This window comes from Brienomyrus brachyistius, unplaced genomic scaffold (assembly GCF_023856365.1).
Source record: "Brienomyrus brachyistius isolate T26 unplaced genomic scaffold, BBRACH_0.4 scaffold27, whole genome shotgun sequence".
In the NCBI taxonomy this organism is placed as follows: Eukaryota; Metazoa; Chordata; class Actinopteri; order Osteoglossiformes; family Mormyridae; genus Brienomyrus; species Brienomyrus brachyistius.
Window position 1 is genome coordinate 1,753,770 of NW_026042306.1, and position 10,371 is coordinate 1,764,140.

Consider the following 10,371-nt stretch of genomic DNA (forward strand, 5'->3'; position numbering starts at 1 on the left):
GGTTTTGTCTGTCATTCTTAACCATTCCATTCCACTAGTTTGTATCTGAAATTGTATTACTGTATAATGGTACATTAATTTTGAGTGCTTAAAACAGAACTTACTGTGCACCCAAATTTTGTCTGTGCTCCTAAACTTTTTGACTTAGGGGCACAAGTGCTCTTTGAAAAAAAGTTAGCATAAAGTCCTGCACACACACACACACACACACACACACACACACACTCATATATAGCAGTAGATTTTGTGAAAATTAACAGTTATGTGGAATGATGTACATTTAGGTAGGCGATTAATCATGAAATACAAAAAAGATACATTATATGTAAAATGATTCAATTAAGCTCCTTTCTATAAAATTTATGAAAATACATGTATATTGGCAAATACTTTAGAAGCAAAAACATATTAGGTTGGTTAGAACCAGGCAATACAATTGGTAGAGACTTCAACCTCCGCAATGCTCAGCCCAAAGTTATGCCCCTGCCTGTGGTCAAAGGGGTTGGAGCTGTGCAGAGGGCAGTCAAGATGGCATACACCCTGGGCAGGCAGATCGGTGCCAATCCGGAGTGGCTAAAATGATGGCTTTGGGGTGTATCCACACCTTCCACTTTTGTCCAGGGCATGGATAAGCAGCCCAGATCCTGGAGTGCTGGTATCCAGCAAGTTTTTCATCCTGCCTAATTCTTGAGATCTGGGGGGTATTCCACAAAACATTGAGGGAATTTCACGAAGCAGAATTTCTTTTAGCCAGATAACTTGAGCCAAATGTAAGAATTGTCTAATAAGAATGTTATTTACCTCTCTTTCTATTGGACAGTTTCCTCATTTGGTTTCAGTTACCCATCTATACTGAACAAAAATATAAACGCAACACTCTTGTTTCTGCTCCCATTTTTCATGAGATGGACTTAAAGACCTACAATTCATTCCAGATACACAATATTACCATTTCTCTCAAACATTTCTCACAAATCAGTCTAAATGTGTGATAGTGAGCACTTCTGCTTTGCTGAGATAATCCATCCCACCTCACAGGTGTGCCACATCAAGATGCTGATCTGACATCATGGGTAGTGCACAGGTGTACCTTATACTGCCCACAATAAAAGGCCACCCTGGAATGTGCAGTTTTTTGCTTTATTGGGGGTCTGGGGACTCAGAACCGGTCAGTATCTGGTGTGACCACCATTTGCCTCATGCAATGCAACACATCTTCTTCGCATAGAGTTTATCAGATTGTCAATTGTGGCCTGTGGAATGTTGGTCCACTCCTCTTCAATGGCTGTGCGAAGTTGTTGGATATTAGTGGGAACTGGTACACGCTGTCGTATACGCCGGTCAAGCACATCCCAAACATGCTCAACGGGTGACATGTCCGGTGAGTATGCTGGCCATGCAAGAACTGGGACATTTTCAGCTTCCAAGAACTGTGTACAGATCCTTGCAACATGGGGCCGTGCATTATCTGTCTGAGTGGCTGGTCTCAGACGATCTTGGAGGTGAACCTGCTGGATGTGGAGGTCCTGGGCTGGTGTGGTTACACGTGGTCTGCGGTTGTGAGGCCGGTTGGATGTACTGCCATATTCTCTGAAACGCCTTTGGAGACGGCTTATGGTTGAGAAATGAACATTCAATGCACGAGCAACAGATCTGGTTGACATTCCTGCTGTCAGCATGCCAATTGCACGCTCCCTCAATGCTTGTGGCATCTGTGGCATTTTGCTGTGAGACAAAACTGCACATTCCAGGGTGGCCTTTTATTGTGGGCAGTATAAGGTACACCTGTGCACTACCCATGATGTCAGATCAGCATCTTGATGTGGCACACCTGTGAGGTGGGATGGATTATCTCAGCAAAGCAGAAGTGCTCACTATCACACATTTAGACTGATTTGTGAGAAATGTTTGAGAGAAATGGTAATATTGTGTATCTGGAATGAATTGTAGATCTTTAAGTCCATCTCATGAAAAATGGGAGCAAAAACAAAAGTGTTGCGTTTATATTTTTGTTCAGTGTAACTGCATTGTGGAACACTGCCAAGGTAGGATAGAAAACCTGCTGGATACTGGCACTCCAGGATCAGGTTTGGTTTCCCTGGCCCAGAGTTTACCCCAGTCAATGCTACCTGAGGTAATGAGAACCTTACACCAACCTCCTAGGTTTAAATTATATGGAGTAAATTGGGCTGTACTGGTAAAAGAAAAACCAGTAGATTTTCACAGCAGAATCTAATACACTAAACTTAAAAACATAATAGTGTGAGTTATATAAAAAGTATGGTTTTACTACGTGCAGGTTTGTTATAATAAACATATGTACTAAACAATGAGAAGGATGTTCTTGGAAAAATTTGTATTTGGTCACATCCAAAAAGAGCTTCTCCTTAATCTCCACTTATCATTTCTCCGTTCTATCAGAAAATCTTTTCGGTTTCCTGAATAATTTTTCTGAACAGCTATCATTTTTTTCCTAAATGATGTACAGATTTCTAGGCATTATATTATTTCAAATGGCTTGAATAATAGTGCATATATCTGCTATAATGAGAGAAAAACCTCCCGGGGGGAGGGGGACCCCTAAGGTTTTAGCTAAGCCCTAAATGTTGACAAGGCCTGGGTCCACCCCTGCTGTCAGTTATGATAATGGGGCTCCTATTAGGTGCATGAGTAAAAAAAAATATGGCTTAAAAAGTTATGTGCTAGACCCCTGATCTAGTGTATAGTGAGGGAAATAATTATTTGACCCCCTGCTGAATTCTTGACCTATTAATAAGTAAATGAGAAGTCTGTAATTTCACTGGCATATTTATTTAAACAGTAAAAGATTATTAACAAAACAAACAAGAAAAAATCATTATGTAACAGTTACAAACCAATTTGTCATTTATCTAGGGAAATAAGTATTTGATTCCTTAGAACACATGCTTTAGTACTTGGTGGAATAACCATTGTTTGCAAGCACAGCTGTCTGACATTTCTTGTACTGTACAGTAGTTGGTCACTACAGATTGCATGCAGATCATCAGGAATTTTCATCCACTCCTCTTTGCAGACCTCCTACAAATCTTTAAGGTTTTTAGGCTGGATAGATGAAACTTGAGTTCCCTCCATAGGTTTTCTATGGGATTAAAGTCCGGAGACTGGCTAGGGCCCCCCATCACCTTAATGTGCTTCTTCTTGAATCACTTCTTTGTTGCCTTAGCCGTATGCCTAGGGTCGTTGTCTTACTGGAAGACCCACCTTCTGAAGGGAGGAGGTTCTCATCCAAGATTTTACGCTACATGGCCCTGTCCATCTTTACTTCCATGCGGTGCAGTCGTCCTATATCCTTGGCAGAAAAACACCCCCAAAGCATAATGCTTCCACCTCCGTGTATGACAGTAGGGATGCTGTTCCTGGGGTTATAGACAACATTCTTTTTCCTCGAAACACGCCGAGTAGAGTTGATGCCAAACAGCTCAATTTTGGTCTCATCTGACCACATGACATTCTTTCGAGCCTCAATGGAATTATTCAGGTGTTCACTGGCATACTTTAGACGGGCCTGAACATGGGCCATCTTGAGCAGGGGTACTTTGCGAGCACTGCAGGATTTCAAACTGTAACGGCATATGCTACCGATGGTTTTCTTGGTGACTGCGGTCCCTGCTGCTTTGGTATCATTAGCGAGCTCCTCCCATGTATATCTAGGGTTAGCCCTCACCATTCTTAAGATCAGTGGTGCTGCATGACATAAAATCTTCCTTGAGGCCCCAGACCGAGGGAGATTGACAGTTATTTTGTCTTTCTTCCACTTGCAAATAATTCCACCAACAGTTGTCACTTCCTCACCAGGTTGTTTGCTGATGCTAATGTAGCCAATTCCACCTTTGTGAAGGTCAACAATCTTTTCTCTGGTGTCCTTAGACGTCTCTTTGGTATTTCCCGTAGTGATAAGGTTGAAGATGTACACAGGTTAATGTGATGTGATGTGTGTCGCTGTCTGCCCTGTCTCCCCAAATAAACCCTCATTTCCCGCAATCCTGCCTACCTCCCTCATGCTTCCCCGCTTCCTGCCTGATCGTAACACTTGTGTTGTGTTAGTGCACATGTACTTGACCTAATTTCTTGCTGGTTTGTAGGGGATCAAATACTTATTTCCCTAGATAAATTACAAATTGGTTTGTAACTGTTACATAATGATTTTTTTTCTTGTTTGTTTTAATAATTAATCTTTTGCTGTTTAAATAAACATACAAGTGAAATGTGGATTTTTTCTTGCTTACGCACATTCCTAGTTTTGTCCGTACGCCATGTTTTAGTGTGAATTCTACGCGCGTCGTTATACATGAGGCCCCAGAAAGGTAAACATCTTGCAAACACACTGAGCCGGCCCCATAATTACCTAACTCCATGGGTATAAATTACGGGGGATGTAGCCCCCCCAATAAATCAAAACCAGCTAATACAACCCCCCCCCAATAATCATGTTTCTCCCGTAATGGGTAGAGACCACAACCCCCCCCAAAGTTCCAGCCAAAGTTATGCCCTTGCCTAACTCACTATGACCCCGTGGTTTACTCCCAACCCAGTATATTTATATAGCGTATTTACCTTTTAGTTGATCTAATTAACGTAGTTAAAATAAAATGCTGAGTACAATAAAACACTAAATTAACACTTGCGTTAAAACGGAACTAAAATGATCTTTTAGCGTCAGAGATAACCTTTGAAATTAAACTTAAGATAACCAAATTAACAATAACCTACCCAAGACTAACTTCCTGCTGAACCACGTTTAACTAAAATTCTATCTGCCAAACACCTATTCAACCATTAGTCTGCCAAACAAACAAGGTACTTCACTGCACAGAACACGTTTCCACTGCTCTAGCGTCCAGTAGCAGTGAGTTTACACTACTTCATCTGACACTTGGCATTGCATTTGGTGATGTGAGGCTTGTATGCAGCTGCTCAGGCATGGAAGCTCATTCCATGAAACTGCAGGTGCTCAGTTGTGCTATTAACGCCAGAACATTGGCAACTTTTATGCACTTACAATTGACCATGGAATATATAACAAGGATGGAATTTCACAGACTTTTTGCAAAGGTAGCATCCTATGACAGTACCACACTTGAATTCACTGAGCTCTTCAGAATGACCCATTCTTTCAGAAATGTTTGCAAACCTGAATGCATGGCTAGGTGCTTGATTTTATACACTTGGGTTGATACAATGGGTCTGAATGAAACACTTGAATTTAATGATTTTAGAGGTGTATCCCAGTACTTTTGTCCATATAGTGTAAATCGCAATCCTAGCATAAAACAATAATGATCGTGGACTTCCTCACGATGAAGTTGCAGTGAAGATAGACAAAGCAGTTCTGTGTTCATGTGAAAAAGGCATGTTAAAAGTTCCTTGCCTTAAGTGTTCAAGTAATAAATGGACACAAAGCTTTTTTTGCTGATCCAAAAAAACGAGACAATCCGTTACTGAAAATCTGAAACGTAAGCTTTGGACCCTTAATATACATACACACAATTTTCTACCAGTTCTATTTTAAGGAGACCTCCCCAACTGGATATGCAGAGCATAAATAAGAGTTTATTATATCAATAACATTTTTAAAAAATTTATGAGGAAGAGGCAAAACTGTACAATTCCAAACCAAGGAGTACAGTATTTTGCAAGAATACTGAAAGACTGGCTTTGAATCATGGTACAACATAGCACAGCATAGTAGGTATGCTGCTCTGAAGCTTACAGATTAAGCAAAGATACAATCTGGCTGTTATATGTCCTGCAGGAGAGCTTCAGCATCGTCCAGGGCCCTCTCCATCTCCTCCACTTCCAGAGAAAAGCCCTTCCTCTCCTCACAGTGCTGCTCTTGGCTGCTCTTAAGCACCCTCATTGTCTCCTGCACCTGCTGCAATACTTACATTGTCAAAACTGCCTCCCACAAATCATTGCCGATGCAAAACCAGAACAGCCCACAGTGTTCACCAACCTGCAGCTGCTGTCTGTGTCCCAAGGCCATTTCCCCAAAAGTCTTCAGCTCTCCAAGCAGATCCGCTGCAGCATTCTTTAAGGTGGTGGCATGGGGGGGATAATAGTCAATCATAATCAGTCACATATAAAGAGACTGCAATTAAAGTCATTGACTGGCCGGCACATTAATGTCTGCAATACAAAATGGAAAGAGAACATTCCAACAGGCCAAAATTAAGCTGTACATTTAATATATATTTTTACCATCCCTCACATTTGCACGTTCCATTTAAATCCGAATTCTGGACCCAAGAATAGAAAAAAGATCCCAAGTGTTGCACACCCTGCCACAGACAAGCAGCAGAAGTCCAGTCACCACCGGATGACAGGTTTTGACCCAGCTTGAGATCGTAGCCTAACTTATTTCACGTGCGCTGTGCTGTCTGAGAAGACGCCCTTAGTGAATGCGGGGGAATTGTGTGCAGCGAGGTAGTCCATTGTTTTATTAACTAATCGAATAATAAGTATTGTTAGTGCTTCAGTTTGCCTGACTGGAGTGTCCTAACCTACCGGACCAGACCGTGGTATAATTAAAGGTGATGGCAGCCGAACCTGTTGTTCACGGGTGATATTGAGGTTCCAATATCACCCTCTAGTGGCAAGTAAATATTTATTACACTGTTCTGATGTTTAGTTCAGTTGTTATATTGACTGCTGTCATTAAAAGAAGCACATGAGCACCATGAATCCTATCAGTGCCTATCTGCCCCCCCAAAGCTGTAAACCTAGGGGGAATGCTGTCTTTCCATATTATAAAGGAAACCTGTATAACATATTTTTATTTCTCTCTTTTCACTCAACTTTGCAGTGCTTAACAAGAATTAAAAAAAAATCTGCAGTTCATGAAATAAATGGAACAGTGGGAAAACCCTATGGCATGCAAAAACATTTGACTGGTATTGCAAGTTGGAAAAACAGTAATACAGTACACAGTAATACAATCATAAAACTGCATACCATACTGTGCTGTACCTCAAGCCGACGAACCGCTTAAGATGCACAATATTTTCAACAAAAATATTTATGCATCAAAAAGAAGTGCATGCATTCATTATGAATTTAATAATGAATCTAATTTAATATAATAAGCTTTATGGCAGTTCTTACCCCAGGCACTGCCTGTATTTGTGTAGAAAAACAGATTCAAGTCATGCACGGGTCGCAAACAAATGCTTGGATTTAGAAATCCACCAGTGCTTCCTAATTACTTTATGAAGGGCTCACCATGACATCCTTCTGCTGGTCTTCATTCTGTTTCGTTATTTCTGCTACTCTCTGACCCAAAACTGAAAGAAATACATTAGCCGTGACAGTATTGTGAGAAAGCCAACTGATAATTAACTTTTACAACTCCTTACCCTACAGAGACAGCAGGATTCGCTCATGAAATTTCCTTTGAGAAAACCCCCAGCTTAAACGGAACATTTCAAGGTAAAGCTGATCTATGTCAATAATGCTCTATGTTGTACAAAGTAATTCACCATTCATTTAAATATACTACAAACATCATTAAAATGCAAGTTCAAAGTTCACGCGAATCACCTGGATCAACATTCCCAGCAAGCAGCAGCAGACAGCAGCTATCAAGCTGCTTCCGGATTTCCATGTTCTCCTGCTGAAGGGCTGTGCACTGCCCTTCTAAATGGATCACCTGCTCCTGCATTTAAAGACACACATCCCACACACATTAGACAACCTATTCCACAAAGGATGCATACAATATCTATAGCTTTACCAAAAATAGGGAGAAACAAAACATAACTGCCAAAATACACGACGCAGTGACACAAAAATCACCCCAACCATTCCAATGGAACGAATGAAGTGATTAAAGGACTGCTAACCTTCGACTGAGAGAAGTTTCTTGTAAGCTCTTCATTACTGGCTTGCAAAGCAAGATTCTGTTCATGCAGCTCTGCATCACAGCTATGCAAAGAAAGAGAGGTTTACTCAAGGAACATTCAACATACCCCCCCAAAGTCTATATAAATGTTCACTGGAATGAAGGCCTACCCTTTGGGGACCCTCATGGCAGGCTTTTTCCTGTAAATACAAGTACTTCAGGTGTTATGAACTTCACTTTATAACAACAGACCAATGGACACCCAACACCCACCTTGAAAGAACGTTTTGAATTTTCCTTTGTTTTGAAGCTTGAACGGCAGCTTCTGCTTCAGAGAAGAAAAAAAAAGTCAGGTGGTGCAGCAGTTGCTTGAATTCTGTCAAACCCACTGATCAAAATATCCACACTCTGAAAAATCTATTATAAGTATTACATAAAGAGATCAAGATCGCATAATCCTTTTTATACAACTGAAAATCTACGTTTTGAAACAAATACACAATACAAGCTAAAACATGAAAAAAAATCTTTTCTGCTAGTTATAGTTGAACAAAATATTCACAATGGTTATACTGACAGGCCATATGTACAAATGAAAACATTCTAACATGTGAACATAACAGGGTCTAATACAGATGTCACCAACATGGATTTCCCCCAATGTCTAAAAGAGTATTTAAAACATGTTTATTATACATGAAGTTTAGATAAGTGTAGGAGGGCGTTTCAAACTGGTAGCCCTTCGTATGGCTCAGTACCCGTGAAGTAGCTCTCAGTTTCAAAAAGGTTGGTGATCCCTGGTCTAATAGCACATCGGCAGTAGTTCCCGACTCAAACAAACTGGGTAAACCGCGTTACTCCACCGCAGTATCTTTGATTAGACAGTAACAAATTACTGGAGACATCTACAAATTTAAAAGCAGAAGGATCGGCTCCTGAAACCTAATTCAAGGTATTACACTCCCCCAAACATCTGCAGAAGCGGATCATTTGGTGTGGGGGTGATTGCTTATAGATTACCAAACACAGCTGCCTTCCCCATGCTTTAGACACTGGCATTTTATTTTTGGCAACAAAGATCAGGTTATTTTGGCATCTTAAGTGTGTAAATAATACAGCCCATCCACAATCGCAAAGCCGCAGATTTACTTACGATTTGCAGCGTTTGCACTGCGGTTGTCCACGTGCACCGGAATTTTTGAAGCCATTTGCGCTGCACTGCCTGCTATTAGCCAAAAGAAAATGGTTATTAATCAATTAGTAAATAAGGAACTAGCAGATTAACGTCATGTGAATAATAAAATTATACTTACTGTTTAAAACACCGAGACGCAGCGTGGCAAGATCTTTGTAACAGCAAGTCTCCAGAGAAACTAGCTTTATAATTAAATAAGGATAAATAACATTGACATCCGAAACTCGATTTCGTTATTGACTAACCTTAACTGTCACAACAATGCCCGCTCTTGAAAATTGAAACTCTTATTCGCTTACCCTGCGCCCCGCACTTAAATCACTGATATATATATATGTCGCCCTCTATTGGATAGGAGGCTACAGCCTAAAACATCGTTGCAGTGAATCTCTAGCAGGATAGGGAATTGTGAAGAGTCATGGCCATTCAAAACCGAAATCCAAAAAACGAGGGTTTTTTCAGTATTGATTTCGAAAACTAAAATCAAAAAACGGATAATGAGCCGTTTTCCGATTTCCCATTTTGCGCTCAAATCCAAATGGGAAAAAACATAAAACGAGCACTCATATTCCATTTTGGTTTTTCATTGGGTGCTAACCCGGAAGTGACTGTTACGCGTGGGCGATCACATCATGGCGGGGTTTATGGTGCTTTCGGTTTCCTCTCGGAAATGTATTGTTTTCTGATATTGACTTTGAACAAATCATCATTGGTTTTTTAATTATTGATTCCAAAACGAAAATCGAATGGCCAAAATATACACGGACCTGTACATTTATATGTCAATCGCTCTCATTCTGTTCAAGGTGTCACATATCATCATGGCCATGATCATCAAGACACTCATCCAAAAAGCCACCATTAAAAATGAATGGAAACAAACATTTGGGATGCAGCTCGTGGCAAAGTCAAACAATCTTTATTGTTGTATAAGCTCTGTGATAGATAGATAGATAGATAGATAGATAGATAGATAGATAGATAGATAGATAGATAGATTAGATAGATAGATAGATAGATAGATAGATAGATAGATAGATAGATAGATAGATAGATAGATAAGATTAGATTAGATTCAACTCTTCAAGGAAGGCTGTCCACAAGGGTTAGGAGTGTGTTTATGGGAATTTCTTTACCATTCTTCCAGGACAGAATTGTCAGGCACTGATGTACGATGACAAGGCTGGGCTCACAGTCTCCACTCTAATTCATCCGAAAGGTGCTCTATCACATTGAGGTCAGGGCTCTGTGCAGGCCAGTTAAGTTCCTCTACACCAGACTTGTTCATGATCCGTAT

The 10,371-nt window shown here is 40.4% G+C and overlaps 1 protein-coding gene across 3 annotated transcripts; it reads right to left on the reverse strand.

The window, feature by feature from the left end:
• Positions 1 to 5,572: 5,572 nt before the first annotated feature.
• On the reverse strand, positions 5,573 to 9,659 carry LOC125720898 (uncharacterized). Of its 3 annotated transcripts, none has more exons than XM_048996809.1 (9): positions 9,193 to 9,659; positions 9,033 to 9,104; positions 8,153 to 8,207; positions 8,050 to 8,079; positions 7,881 to 7,962; positions 7,579 to 7,693; positions 7,261 to 7,322; positions 5,996 to 6,070; positions 5,573 to 5,911 (listed from the first exon to the last, which is right to left on the reverse strand). In XM_048996809.1, exons 2-9 carry the CDS (start codon positions 9,085 to 9,087, stop codon positions 5,780 to 5,782), a joined length of 606 nt encoding a protein of 201 aa, XP_048852766.1. In that variant the 5' UTR covers positions 9,088 to 9,104; positions 9,193 to 9,659; the 3' UTR covers positions 5,573 to 5,779. The 3 variants fall into 3 exon arrangements, with proteins under 3 accessions (XP_048852766.1, XP_048852764.1, XP_048852765.1); XM_048996807.1 differs by having other exon boundaries at positions 5,573 to 5,914; positions 9,193 to 9,653; XM_048996808.1 differs by having other exon boundaries at positions 5,573 to 5,914; positions 8,153 to 8,204; positions 9,193 to 9,651.
• Between the last annotated feature and the right edge of the window lie 712 nt (positions 9,660 to 10,371).